At 36.0% G+C, this 14947-nt stretch overlaps 2 protein-coding genes across 18 annotated transcripts; both read right to left on the reverse strand.

Annotated features, from left to right (window-relative positions):
* Window positions 1-2601: 2601 nt before the first annotated feature.
* On the reverse strand, window positions 2602-4434 carry LOC147566945 (putative calcium-binding protein CML49). The gene is made up of 5 exons (XM_086653524.1): window positions 3905-4434; window positions 3764-3810; window positions 3487-3662; window positions 3341-3359; window positions 2602-2897 (listed from the first exon to the last, which is right to left on the reverse strand). The coding sequence occupies exons 1-5, from the start codon at window positions 4266-4268 to the stop codon at window positions 2793-2795; spliced, it is 711 nt and encodes a 236-aa protein (XP_086509650.1). The 5' UTR covers window positions 4269-4434; the 3' UTR covers window positions 2602-2792.
* A 1024-nt stretch (window positions 4435-5458) lies between these two features.
* Window positions 5459-11648, reverse strand: LOC147566946 (PPR repeat protein). 17 transcript variants are annotated; one of them, XM_086653541.1, is made up of 6 exons: window positions 11092-11622; window positions 7979-11003; window positions 6773-6850; window positions 6569-6675; window positions 5926-6112; window positions 5459-5807 (listed from the first exon to the last, which is right to left on the reverse strand). In XM_086653541.1, exons 1-2 carry the CDS (start codon window positions 11138-11140, stop codon window positions 8287-8289), a joined length of 2766 nt encoding a protein of 921 aa, XP_086509667.1. In that variant the 5' UTR covers window positions 11141-11622; the 3' UTR covers window positions 5459-5807; window positions 5926-6112; window positions 6569-6675; window positions 6773-6850; window positions 7979-8286. The 17 variants fall into 17 exon arrangements, with proteins under 17 accessions (XP_086509667.1, XP_086509666.1, XP_086509651.1 ...); XM_086653540.1 differs by having other exon boundaries at window positions 6569-6679; XM_086653525.1 differs by having other exon boundaries at window positions 6569-6679; window positions 7979-11648.
* Window positions 11649-14947: the final 3299 nt, after the last annotated feature.

The raw sequence follows: 14947 nt of genomic DNA on the forward strand, positions 1-14947 counted from the left end.
TCTTCCTTTCTTTTCTTTTCTTTTCTTTTCTTTTCTTTCCAACAAGTAGTTCCCTGTTTCTTTTAACACTAATATGGAATGGAAATTGCTAAAGAAAATGAAGAAAGATTAAACAGCATAAATTGAGTGTACTGATTTCTTTCTCTCTGACAATCTCTCTCTCTGTTTCTTTCTCTCTCTACAATCACTCCTTTCTCTCACAAAAAGGAATAAAATATAAAGTAAATAACAGAAGAAGAAGATTAAGATGATGATGAACCAAAAATCTGTTTTTCCTTCTCTCTCTTTCTCTAATTTTTCTATTTTTAGTTGAGCTTTTGATCCCCAAAGATGAGATACCTCTCTCCTCTGTTTCCCTGTTTTTTTTATAAGAGAACTGAATTCAAACCAACCCCCTAAACCTTTTCTGTTTCCAGCTATTTCTACTATCTTTCCAACCAAAAAGATCAAAGAAAATATCCATCAAATCGAATCTCTTCCCTTCTTTCCTTCTCTCTCTCTGTTCCATAACAATAAATTGAGTGGAGAAATATAATTATCAGATTTACTCTCTCTCTACTGTTTTCAATATAATCTTCTTTCCGAATCTTCTATTCAGTAACAAAATATCTCCATCAATCTTCTGATTTCTCAATCCAACCTTTCTAATGTTTTCTTTTTTCTAATTTCCAACAGTAGAGAGAGGAAAGGAAGGAAATAAAAATAAAATAATCTCATTCCACTTCTCCATTCCTCTTCTCTGTTCACAATCAGTAGAGAGAGGAAAGGAAGGAAAGGAAGGAAAGAAATCTTCATCTCTCTAGAAAATATATCCAGCCAGCTAATTTCTTTATCTCCCCTAAAGATAATCCAGAGAAGGAATGAAATCCTCTCACAATGCCTTCCATCTTTAGGTCTCTGTTTAAAAGGAACTTTTCTTCTCTTTCTATATATTAAAAGCAACCAAATAAGAGGGAAAGAGATATTCAAGGAAGGATTTAGTTGCCACTCACGTGAATGTTGTTAGGTTGATAAGTTTCGCTACATCTTAGATGCATCAACATTTGATGCGGTGAATGTCCAAACCATGGATCTGTCCGCACCTTGCCATGTGTCACGCAGATTGACGCTGGGGTGCTGAAGGTTATATAAATGAGATGCACCATATGTAGTTTAATGAAACCCAAAGAGCCTTCTAATATGCCCGAATTAGTACCGCCCGCTCAAATGACCGTCCATCTGTTGTGTTGAGAACCCGCCACACGTCCTATAGGTGCCAACCATTGTACCGAAACTTTCACCCTCACCGTCAGATTTCCGCCACATGTAGCTGAACTTCCTTTGCCATATTTTAGTCAAATGATTTTGACTCAATCTTTGACCTTGTCTAACTTTTTTTGTACGGACTCCGATTTGACTTCCGTTTTCACCCACGGGCTCGTCTTGGACTATATTTTTCATCTGATCATCAGCATTTGCCAAAATTTCCAGAATTAATAAATGACCAAAATGCCTCTCGTGTATCCATTTTTGTCGGTTTTTCGCACTGAACTCCGTAAAAGGCACCTGGGAAAGAGAAACAAACAAATTATCAGAGTAACGGCTCGAATTGGACTAACTAACCCAAGTTAAGAGATTCAAATGTGACATTTTCATGGCTCATCAGGAAACTAGAGGAAACCCCTAAAATCAAACTTTTTTATGTGGAAATTAAGTCTTAAGATTGTTCAGTTTGACAATATTTTTAGTCATTTTTGCATTTGCCAACCATATATATTGTCATTTGTGCAATGAATCGAATCACACATGACGACATTTTGTACTAGGACCCCCTTTCGCTAGAGGTATCATATTTGACACAATAGGCGGCACACAGATAGAATGAAAGGTAGTTCTCTCAAAGACATGATCACACAACTAGGAGTGATATACAATGATGTTCTAACAACTGATATATCTCTCACGTCGAAACTTATGAATCTGTGGTATTGTTGGAAGGAAAGATGCTCAAAGGTTTTTCAAAATACTATACCCTCACCTCAAAGAGTTCTGAACCAAGCCAAACGGTTGATAGTTCAAATGACAAAACAAACCTAAAGATAGTTTAAATGATCAATGCTTCTTTTATAAGGACCATTGAAGTTTGCTTTTGTTGTATTTGATAATACATGTAAAAGCATTGCCAGTGAATCAAAGCCTATATGATGCCGATCAATAGAGAAGGATATATATGACACTTTTGTAGGCAATTCGATGGTCCATCCATAAAGGACAACATAAGGTGTTTTTTTGTGGACACTCCAAGAATGTTGTTAACATATTGAACCAAAATGATTAAAGAAAATGTCACCTACGCTGGACAAAAATTCATGTTTTGGATAGGATTAGGAGTCTTACTAACACTTTTGTTCATATAAAGTTTATGTACTCCGTATGTAAATCGTTCCGTTAATATAGAAGCAGAAAAACTTGTTAAGTGGTCGAGAATGCATAAAACATCTAGATCACGGTCCTTAGCAAGTCAATTCCAGCCGTAACAATATTATATGTAATTTTTTTGATATTTGATGATATTGCATTTTATCAAAAAAAATCTTGAACTAATGCCAATAGAATAATAGATACATAAAAGGCCACTTTTATTGCATAAAGTAGTAGGATTTGCTTCCTTCTTTCATATTTAGGTTACAACTTGGAGTACATATTAGATCTTGAAGAAAGCAAGACTTATTTCACAAACCAGTAGTAGCAGTACTTATGTACCCTTCCTTGTTCATATATTTGTAGTTGGGTACATAAGATACATATGTTATTTAAGCATTAAGAAAGGGTAAAACAGTCATCATGAAATCATCATATGAGAAAGATGCATATCCAGTACACTTGTTGTCTTTCTCTTTGAATTTATCAGTCAGTCCCTGCATTCAACCAATATTTCTTAGTATATAATAAATACTCCATATAGCTAATTCTCATGTGACCCCTTAGTTCATAACAAGCTTCTAATTTGGGCCTCTAACTTTCTATAAATTTGAGTTTGGTCTCTTTTTAGTACTTTCCGTCATAACTCTGTTAAGAGTTATTCCAACTCTCTAAAATAGTAAAATTACTCTTTTATTAATTACTTTTCTTTTCCTCCCACCTCTCTTTAATTTGTTTATCTCCCATATATCTGTATTGTCTATCTCTAATATTTATTCTTTCATCTTCAATAAACATCTATAATTCGAGATTGAAGTTATTTTCATATTTTAGTGAGAGGGCTTCAAGGTGGAAGTTGGTAAAAAATTTGGGAGTCCTATGAGAATTAACTACGTATAAAGTAACGAAGGTGCCTTAAGAGATGAAAATGGATTATTACCTTAACAGTAAGGCAGCATCTGAAGTTAAAAAAAAAAAAGAAGGAAATCAAGAAAATTAGTTAGAAAGTAGTAACCCGAAAAATAAAAATAAAAACTAATTTGTTATAGATAAGGTTATTTAAAGCAAGGAAGATAATATACGTACTCGATGAAATTGTCGTACAGAAGGCCTTTCTTTTTGCCTCCATTTTTGTCATACTTGTAGACAAGCATGTTCAATACGCATGGAGAAATAGTGAACCCAAGACATTTTAGTGCCGTCTCTAACTCACACATGTCTATTTTCCCACTTCGATCGGCATCAAACTTCATAAATGTCTCCTGCAATTAATACATATATAATATTTTATAAAGAAATGTTTATATCTAATACATTAATTAACTTTTTAACATAATTCATCTATGATAAGAAATCGATATACCCTCCAGTTCTGAAGACAGTAAAACATTGAGATAAATTCCTTAGGTCCTGCCAACAAAAAAATGAAAAGCAAAAAATTTCTAATGAGATACGTGAATAACGTGACAGGATCAAAAAGACAAATACTCGTATTAATAATTACCGATTTTGGAGGCGTGAGGGTTGTTCGTATGTTGTTGAATGAGGAGATGAATGGTACGGAGACTGAAAGTTTGATTACAAGAAGAAAGAGCTCTTTGAAGCTCTTTGTCTTCAATGAACCCACTCTTATCTTCATCAACCATCTTAAATACTCTTATAATTTGAGGATCAGTCCCTGGTGGGAAAGATGATGGTACCAAACTGGTTATCCATCCCCCACCACCCATTGACAGCTTCTGTGAGCTATTAAAACTATTGCTCTTAACAAAGCTTCCCTGATTTTGGTTAGGCTTCTCATGACGACCATAACTTTCACTTCTTTGGACACTGTAGTGAGAAGTCACTATTTGCTGCTCACAAGCCATACTTGATGATGAGTCTAGGGTTTAGATATATTATGATATCAAAGAGCTAAGTTTATGATTTGGTGAATAAGTGACTTGTTATATTAGCCCTTTTATAGGCTACTCTTCTGTTTATTAAGGCAGATATTGAGAAATATTTACAGCATATGCCATTAGAATTTTTTTACTTTTTGAAAAACTTTGAATATTGATCCCAATAGATGGAGATAATAAGTGGAGCATGGGAAATATTCTTCAAATGCTGAAAGGTCCTCCATTATAGCAAGAATAAAGTGTGATTTATGAAGGCATGGTTGGCAACTTGGACAAGAAACCTAGCTAGCAAACTAGAATCATCCGTCTCTATCATTTTCTCATGATAAACTCAACCAAATACAGTTTCTAACCAAACTGTCTCGGCTTTGACACGGCCTGTTTATAAACGTATCGTGGTGAGTTTGGTAGTTGGTTATGGGAGCTTGTTATGCCTCCGATCGTTTGGGGGTGGGGCACAACACGTCGCAAACAATGAGATTGAGGAGCCCTTGAGAACGTGACACAGTATATGACCAGGTCAGCACAAGCACGAGCTAAACACGATCTCTCTGCGGCTAGACATGCCAAAGGCACGACTGCTAGCTTTTTTCTACAAGTACACATAGCACTTTCTTTTTCTACTTGCATGTAGATGTCATAATAAAATTCGAACTCTGCACTCTCTTAACGGGTGATGAATACAAGATCCCACCAGAGTACTGGGGTTTACGCATGAAATATCTACTAAACATCTCCAAGACGTCAGGGTTGAACCTACCAAGTAAGCGTACTTCTAGGTAAGCAGTTCGATTGATAAATCGGTTTCTCAATTCTAAGTTAAAAAACTTCTGTGAGTTCAAGACTTAATTTTATAATTTTATAAGATCTATTAATATCGTAGTAGCGGTTCAAATTAAGAATTCAAAATTAGACTAGTATTTGTACTGTAATTTTCCCCCAATGGCTCAGCATGTCACAAATTGAGTCAAGATCTTTTATCCACTTACTAATCCAAAGTCTGTAATTTGTTTTATGACAATTGTGTTCTTAATGTGGCTTGAAAACTATCCATAACACTTGATAACACTGCTTACCCACTTAGGAGCTTGCTATTTAGTCCAACTCCATCACCTCTTTTAGTAGTAATTGAATTTGTAATTAGGGAATAATTTATCTTGATAAGTATAAAATCTTGATAATATCGAATAAGAATCCATTTGGATTTTCAAACGTGATGTAATCCCCTCCTTCACCACGAAGGATACAATAGTTAGAGTTTTACACCACTCTTCTTCAAGAGAAATTCGCTAGCTAAATTCCTCAACAAAAGTAGACACAAGTTTAGCTCCAAAAAATCATTAATTATGGTAATGGGCATCTACAAATGTCAAACAAATTTACGTTTCTACATATAATATTCCTCGAATGTATTGCTGGAGCATGCAACTGCCTCGGCTGATACATAAAGCTTATTCCAAAATCATTTTCCATCTCTTCTTCATTTCATCCCTCCTTCGAAGGACTCTGCAAGATACAACAATTAAGAATTGAACCTTTTAGTTACGCCCGTCGGGCTTCTTATCCATCTATGAGCTAGCTGAATTCTTCTTGAGAAAGAGATAAAGAGATTTCAGAATGTCACCTCCCCTTTTGAGGTTTTCATAACTCAATTTCCCAATACATGTCACATGCCTGTCTATGCCTTTCATTCGTATTTCATTAATTATCTTTGTTTCATAAGCCTTATCGTGGACTTTTTACCCCGAGCAATCTAAGGACTTAACCTTTTCACTGACCCTGCTTCAGTTCGCTGTGCCCCAATTGCAGCCCTAAATGCATCAAGAAGCTTAAGATCAAACGTACTCGCGCTTAAATCTTTTGTCTTTGTTGTGGACTCAAAAATAACAATAAAAGGTGGAATTACGCACTCAGTATTTTCACAAGGTACTAAAAAATAAGAGCGAACAGGTTTTCTAGGAAGCGAGGAAAGTAAAATCCGTGTAGTTTTGACCTATCTAACGGAAGTTCTCAACTACTCTTCACTAGCCACTAATGACCCACTAGGCTGACTCGAAAAGTGTCCCAAGTCTTCTAGGTTCTCGAACCGATGTGTTCTTAACTCATGTTATCCGGCAATATATTGAGTACAGAGCACCTGAATTGCCAAGTTCCACTAATTTTTATTAAACGAACAAAAGACTTTTAACAGAAAGTGACTAGAGATAATAGTTTTTGGAACCCCATTGGAAAGTTATTATAAAGCTCATCCAGAGAAGTGAACTTACCACAAAACATAAGAACCAGAGGCAATTGAGGTATCAAGATTTGGATCTTCTTTACTCGTTACACATCCGCTTCTTATTTTGCTTTCATCTCCACTCGAAACAGATAACTGCCTAGAAAGGTATTGTAGATATAAGAATCAGATGCTATAAACCTGAAAGAATAAAGAAAGCTAGATAATTTGGAAATAAGAATGGTTTAAATACATTTTCATCGATGTCGTATGACGGAAATGAGAGAAGTATAATTCTTCTCTTTGATACTCCAATCCTCATCTCTGCAAGCTTAAAAAAAAATTCACAGACAATCCAATTAGTGAAGACGAACTAAAGCGACTAAATTTTTTTTTTGAATTAAATTACTGCTAGAAAAATATTGATAAATTTCATGGAATACTATTGATGATGATTGATTCAGGTGATGCCAACCTAGTTGGGATGGTTACTGTCTTACTGATGCATTGTGGGTTTGTTTTTCCTTAATTGCTGTTTTCAAATGTGAAATGTTTATGATTTATCACATTTTTCCACGATTAAATGATAGTAGAAAACAAATTTCCATGAGCAAATTTCTAAATTTTGGAAAAATAAAGAAGATTTTATTTTTTCGAGAAATCGACTACAATCACGTTAGTCGTTACAAGGCATTGATACATCAGGAAGATGTGATAAGCACGATGACTGCCTAAGTTCAACATTAACAAAAGAGGCCTAAAGCTCGAGAACATGAAAAAGGCCTAAAGCCCGACAAATTTATTACATTATTTACACCTTTAATAACCCAAATTCAATAAACCATGGATTCCACCCTCTTTGGGAATCGACCCTGGGACCTCTGGGGTTTTGGAGTTAACGTCTACACTTTCAACCACTTGGGCAAGCAAGTGTTGACAAAAAATATAAAAATAAAATAAATAAAAAAAAAAAACCCTTTGAGGCTTTGAGCTATATGATGTTGTGCTAAAAATGAACCAAGACATAGTATGTTTCTGATATATGGTTGGTGCCATTAATACTATACCACTTCGTCACAGATAGGACTAAAGAAACCCTACGAAATTTCACAACATTAACCAATATGCAAATTAATCTAAATGAAGGGCTCAAACTAATAAAAATCAAAAGAAAGAGGAGTCTAGTTACGCAGAAACCCTATCCAGTAACCAAAAGAAAGAATATTCTAAAAGGTCCTATTCAATTGCAAAGCTAGAAATTCATTAACGAATAACGAGAACAAATCCTAATCAAAATAAATTAAGGTAAAGTCCTCAAAATCATAAAACGGAGAACCTCTTTTAAAACCTCCAATACCAAAACTTTTTGAAAGGAATTAGCCATACTAACCCAAGATATCAATTTAGAAACCAAACCCCTAAATAATTTGTTATAGACAGAAAAGAGTCGAAGACGTACCATAAGTGGCACATTTAAAGTCTGAGCTGTTGGATAAGGGATGCACTATTAGCTGGAGGAAGGTGAGGATCACGTGAGGTCATCATGTCCCTTATGCCCAAGGCGTCACAGGTGCCACAATGGCCTGGACAAGGGGTCACAATCCTTCGAGCTAACCCCAAAAACCCGTCCTCAGTTTGGACTGAAGGCTACCACTCGCCTGCATGAAGCTGAATCACTAGTAATCATTGATAACCCTTACCCTCCGTTTTTGGCCCTTGCACAAACCGCCTGATGCAAATCTCCTTCGATTAGATTCTCCTTTTCCACTACCTATTAACATGTTCATTTTTATTCTTTTTACCTTCCTTTCTTTTGTACAGTGATTCTAATAAGTTCCGGGCTTCTCCCTTCTTTCCTGGTCTAGCAAGTGCACCACTAATACAAACAATAGTACTTTCACATGGAACAAATCCTTTATCATTCATCTCTTGGAATAACCTCTTTGCTTCAGCTTTATAAGATGATTTCAGTAACCTTTTCAAGTCAGGTTGATTAGATAGTTTGCACCAACCACTAACTAGTATATCATAAGTCGAAGAATTAGGTAAGACTCCTCTTATTTGCATCTCATTCATTAGTTCTCTGGCTTGATCCATCTTACTCACTTTGGCAAAATCACTGATAAGAACATTATATGTACCGGTGCTGGGAACAAAGCCCTTCGTGATCATTTCACAGTACAGCTTCATCGATTCCTTCTTATTTCCTTTCTTTCCATGGCCGGAGACCAAAATATTATAAGTCAAAGAATTTGGAAGCAGGCCTCTTTTATTCATCTCTTGAAGTAACCCATCTGTCTCTTGCATCAAATCAGCAGTTGAAAGCCCACATAGGAGGATATTGTACGTCGCCACATTCGGAGACACTCCTTCATCCAACATCTGAGAAAACGTAGAAAATGCCTTCTTTAAATGGCTTCCTTTGCAATATCCATGTATTAATGCATTATAAGTGATAGTATCCGCAGAAATACCATTTTTGATCATATCTTCGAATACCGACTTAGCCTTTCTACTCATCCCTAGCCTGCACAATATAGTGATGAGTGTATTATAACTCATTCTATCTTTTTTAAGTCCCATTTCTAAGAGTCGTTCATGCATTTTGAAAACTGTGTCTGCCCGATTACTCATTGAACATGCTTCAAGCACTAACTTATGAGTAACAGGGTTTGGATTGAACCCTAAAACCACCATTTCATTCAATAAATCCATCCCTCTATCCAAATCACCGGCCTTGCAAAATCCTCTCACAATCGAATTACACGTAATGGAGTTGGGTAGTAAATTGTAACTCTTCATTTCTTGCCAAAGCATAATAGCTTTTTCCAAATTCCCGTCTTCGCAGTGGGAACTAATCATCGTGTTGTATGTAGCATGATCAGGAGCTAAACCCATATCCTTCATTCCGACGTAAATAGACTGTGCTTCATCAGATTTTCCAAGCTTAAAGAGACCATTAATGAAAACATTATAAGCAACAACATCAAACTCCAAATTGTTCCCTGTCATTTCTTCGGCAGTTTTAAGAGCAGCTGACTCTTTTCCGGCTTTAAATAGACCGTCCATTAACGAAGTATAAGTAACACGGTCAGGAATTAAACCCCTAAGCATCATATCTTTAAACAAACCCTCCGCTTCTTCCATTCTTCCTCTTTTTCTTAAGTTATTGATGAAGGCATCAAGTATAAAATTATTTACCTCTACACCTCTTTCCAACATTTCCTTATACATTTCAAGAGCCCAATCCTCTCTACTTGCCTTAAAGAAGCCATCAATTAGTGTACCATATATGAATATATTTGGAAGGATGTTGTTACTCACCATTTTCTTCATATAATTTGTCGCTTCATCAACCATTCCCTTTTTAAGATACCCATTTATAATGGAGCAGAAAGTAATAGCGTTTGGAGCAATACTTTTCTTCTTCATCTCTTCCAGTATGGATTCTGCACCACTCATGTCTCCTACCTTGCAATGTCCATCAATCAAAGCAGAATAGGTCACGTGATTGGGAGTGAGATGATGCTTTAACAAACTCTGGAACATCTTCGCAGCTTCTTCGGGTTTTCCAATTTTGAATAGTACGTCCATCAAAATGGTAAAAACCACCAAATCAAAAGTAATACCCGAAACAATCATCTTGCTTTGAAGAGCACAAGCTTCAAACGAGCTCCCACCTTTAGAAAGGGAATTTATCAAAGTAGAATATGTTACATGATTAGGAGTGACACCCATGCTTTCCATCTCTCTGAAAAGTACTTTCCCATCAGCAAGCTTCCCGCTTCTGCATAGGCCGTTTATTATGGAACTATAAGTAACTACGTCAGGCAAGAAGCCACTCTTGACCATGTCTTCATACAAAGAAAGTGCTTCTTCTAGTTCTCCTGTTTTGCAATATCCACTGATAAGTGTAGTGTGGGTTACAAGGTTCGGTTCCAAATCGAAACCTTGTAATACAGTATCGTCAACTTCATAGTTACCCTGATTTTCAATAAATTCAAGATTCGAAATACAGTCATTCTTTTTAAGACCCAAAATCTCATCCATAAGATTTTTGGCCTCGTCAAATTCTCCAACTCTACAAAATCCATTAATCAAAGTATTATACGTAACAATATCAGGCCATATTTCATCCCTTTTCATTCTATCGAATAACTCAAGAGCGATATTCATCGATCCAAATTTACAATATCCATCAATCAATGTGTTAAAACAAACAACATCCCTATCAACGCCTTCCTTATCAAATTGCTCCATTAATAATTCAGCATCTTTTAATAACCCAATTTGACAAAACCCATTAACCATAACATTACAAGTAAAAGAATCAATCTGAATACTCTTCTTTATCATCTCAGCTAAAAACCCAATAGCTTGTTCAACCAATCCTTGTTTGCAGAAACCCCAAATAAGTGTATTATAACTAACTGTATCGATTTCTACTACTCTACTCAAATCTAAAGCAGTTTTCAACCTACCCACTTTGCATAAAGAATGAATTAATACATTATAAGTAAATACATTTGGGATTACCCCAGAAAAAATTAATTCTGAATAAACAACCCATACCTGTGAAATTAAACCAGAGGTATTGAATTTGTACAAAAGTTGATTCCATGAATACAAATTGGGGCTTAACCCATTATTTCTCATGACTAAAAATGCCTCTTTTGCTTCTGAAAATCTTTTACAAGTTAAATAAGCTTGTATTAAAGTACAAAAAAAAGATGCATAAAGATGGGATTTTGAATGTTTGATGATTTTTAGATGATGGGATTTATAAGGAAGATGGGGATCATTTTCGAGAGAGATGGGTTGTGATAGAATTTGGAGAGTGGGATTTAAATGGGGTTTAGAGTTTAAATGATGATTGGGTTGTTTTGAGGAGAAATTAGAAGACGAAGAAGGAAGAGAAGTTGGGAGGTGTGATTGGGTATTCAAAAGTTTCAGCTTTTTAATTCGATTCAAAGCTTTCATCCTCTGATTTTGCGTATTAGAGAGAGAAAATTGAGGAGATGCAGAGACTGTAAAACCTCGCCAAGGGATCACTGGCTTTATGAAGAAGGGTGATTAAGAGGGGTATTTGATTTTTCAGCACTTATAAGTGGAATGCCGTTTGTTATCTCTGGACGGATACAAAGTCACACGGTTACAAGGATCGTCGGGTGGGCACCAGCAACTAGGCTTCGGGCCTTCAAATAGACGGGTTGACAGGCAGGAGGTCGGTTCTGGTAGTCGGGTAGATGGGTAGGCAAACGTCAGAAGGAAACAGCTGTTGTCGGGCTAACGTCAGGGTAGAAAACAGGTACCAGTAGCCTGTAAACCTGCACAAGGGAAACACAACCGTGAAGTCCAAGGGGGCACCAGAGATGGTGTCGGCCAAGGACCCTCCGACGGTCAAGTCAGTAACTTAGTTCGATGTAATAAAGTGAATAAACCGAAGATAGAGTTACTAATGAAGGTAGAGTCGTTGTAGCATCGGGGTGGCACGACTCGTAGAGTGGCCAGAGCTCGGTTCTACGGAATGGTGAGTTGTGGTAGCTTCTGGACTACTTGATTAGCAGAGTAGACTTCTGGTTATGGAAGAGTAGGATTCTGCTTGCGGAAGGGCAGATCTCTGCTTGCGGAAGGATAGACTAACGAGGAATGAGATAAACGAGAAGCCTCTAGCAAGTTTCGATGTGGTTTCGTGGAAGCTTCTAGCCGGAATCTCTGCCTTAGGCTAGCTTAGACCAGAGGTCGTCGGGGTAGGTGATTTGTAGCCGGAGCTTAGTATAGAATGAGTGAAGTGATCGGAGTAGAGCTTCTGGAGTGCTAAGTAGAGAATAAGTAAGTAGTTTTCGAGTGAGAGTCTGAACCTCTTCCAAGAGTGAGGATTCCCCTATTTATAGAGTGTAGAGGATAGTAACTGCTCTTGGCGGCGCAGGGTTGTTAGATCCGCAATAGTAGGATCTCACTAGACTGCTTCCGTAGTCGTTGATCTCTTGAAAGGGAAGGGTAGCCTTACGATACCCGTTGCCCTAGCATGTTCGTTGCCAGTAGAAATGGTCCACTACACCTTTAAAGTAGCGCAAGACTCGGTCTTCTACCATGACTCCAACGTGTAGCAGAATGCTAGGATTGGACTGACTCAATCTCTAACAACTTGGCCACGTGTACGCACAACTAGCTGGAGTGTGGGTGGATCGTCATGGCAGACCTTATCTTGGCATGCCAGGAGTGTGGGCTTGGGCAAGTCTGCTTAGACTTTCTGGGCTTGCGAGGCGTGTTGGGCTTTCGGTGGGCTTCCTTGCTAGACCATAGAGGCTACTGAAGGCACTCCTCTCATGTTACACGAGGGTGGGCGCATAAGGAAGGCCCAATGCTATTTTTTGCCAATACATTATCTATCACTTATAAGTGTAATGTCGTTTGTTTTTTATCACTTAAAACTAATAGTTAATAAACAAGTTTGAGATAGATTATACTGAACTATTAACGGCGAAAACATATATTTTGTTTACTAAAATTTGTAATGAGTTTTTTTTTTGTGCCATAAAAGATTACATTCGTCAAAGAACATAGAAAAAGAGAGAGGTAGAGATAGATTATACTGAAATATTAACGGTGGAAACATATATTTTATTTACTAAAATTTGTAATGAGCTTTTTTTGTGCCATAAAAGATTACATTAGTCAAAGAACATAGAAAAAGAGAGGTAAAGAGAGGTAGAGAGAGACAGAGAGAAAGAGAGAGAGAGAGGAACAAAGAGACGGCCGGAATCAATGTTAGAAGGTAGCCGAAGTTAATGGTCGTCGGAGCTGATGGTGGTGAGAATAGAAGATGGAGGAAGAAGAATAAAAAAATAAAAATAAAAAGTTAGTAGTTAGGAGGAAACAAAAGAAACTTGTTCCACCCAAAGCTTTGTGCCACGAAATTTTTTCTTATTTTTCTAAAACATCGACCTTTAGATGTATAGGGTTTTAGGTTGTTATAGGTATTTGTAATTTTAAATTATGATTAGGTATTTTGTCTTTTTTAGCACTTAGAAAGTAAGTGCAGAAAAATAAGCTTCAGTTGGAGCTTACTTTTTGACACTTGCTTTGGCACCACTTAGAAGTGATATTCACTTATTAAGTGAAAAAAAAACGACCTAAAACTGCCGGCCCCACTAATTAAGTGAAAATCACTTGATAAGTGCAAAATCAAACACCTTCTATGATAAATATGTTATTTTCAATCGTTAGATCAAAGATAATTTTATATGTACCACAACATTTGTATGAACCCAACTTCTAATATATTTAGCAATCCTATATTCTAAAGCCGCGAGTTTGGGGCGTGAAGAAAAATGTCTGGGACATAAAGATTTTCTAACAAAATTGGTCAAGGGTTTTTATTTTAATTATTTGAGTTTGTAGTCCAAAAACCTACACCTAAATCCACTTTTAGTCCACCTTAACCCTAATAATGAAATATTAAAATATTAATTTAAATAGAAATCTAGTCCAAATAGTTCCATCTTTATAGAAAACACAAATCTCTAGGTTTCATATAAATCATAATACCCATAATGACCTTATATATAAGACAATACCCTATTTTGAATATCAATCCCCAAAATTATATTTCCTTGCCATTTCTCTATCCAATCTCCTCACAATAATAGAAACCCTTTATTTTTTCTCTCTAAAATCGAAACCCTTCTTCATAACGTCAGAAACCATTATTCCTTCTCCATTTCTGAAGCTTTGAATCTTCTTCCAATCTATTTTATCAACGGAAACCACCATCGTTTATCCATAGTTGGAAGTCCATCATCAAATCGTTAGGTTTGGTCATTAGAAGAACACCAGTTGCTTGTAATGGTTAAATCTTAAGATTCATCTTTTTGTTTATTGTTCTTCATCATAATCTCATGATTTTCATTGTAATCGGTTTGATCAACTTCGTGTTAACTTTTTAATCGGCTTCATCTTTAAACATCTTCATGATTTCATTATTATAAATTTTCACTCTCTAAGATTCATCATCCAACGAGCTCAACATGGTTAAATTTGTGGTTACTTTCATTATCTTCGATTATGTTTTTATTATATCCATGTATTTTGTTAATTTTCATTAGTGTTAGGTTTTAGATTTTGATTGATTAAACCTCTTTTTTCATCATTTCGATCTAAATTTTCTGATCTAGATGAAGATTTTCGTATCAATTACAACAGATTATACATTATACATCATTTAACAAACATTATGTGTATTTTATTGAACATAACTCATATTATTTGACACAATAAAAAGCGTTTTATTAAAACATAACTCTTTTTTTTTATTGAAAACACGACGAATTTTACTAAACATTATACATAATTTACCATATTTTTATTGTCACTACAAAAATAAAGGGTATTGCCGACGGCGATTCCCGACAGCATTTTGAAATAT

Source organism: Eschscholzia californica, unplaced genomic scaffold (genome assembly GCF_041429995.1).
Source record: "Eschscholzia californica isolate CP2 unplaced genomic scaffold, dmEscCali1.0.p SCAF_1, whole genome shotgun sequence".
Taxonomy (NCBI): Eukaryota; Viridiplantae; Streptophyta; class Magnoliopsida; order Ranunculales; family Papaveraceae; genus Eschscholzia; species Eschscholzia californica.

What these genes read in the sequence shown, in the direction of transcription:
- LOC147566946 (XM_086653528.1), bottom strand. Translation starts at nt 11,499, where the DNA reads ATGAAAGCTTTGAATCGAATTAAAAAGCTGAAACTTTTGAATACCCAA.
- LOC147566945 (XM_086653524.1), bottom strand. Translation starts at nt 4,268, where the DNA reads ATGGCTTGTGAGCAGCAAATAGTGACTTCTCACTACAGTGTCCAAAGA. An exon ending in CCCTCACGCCTCCAAAATCG is followed by an intron (nt 3,811 to 3,904) that starts GTAATTATTAAT and finishes TTTTGTTGGCAG; the next exon opens with GACCTAAGGAATTTATCTCA. An exon ending in ACTGTCTTCAGAACTGGAGG is followed by an intron (nt 3,663 to 3,763) that starts GTATATCGATTT and finishes TATTAATTGCAG; the next exon opens with GAGACATTTATGAAGTTTGA.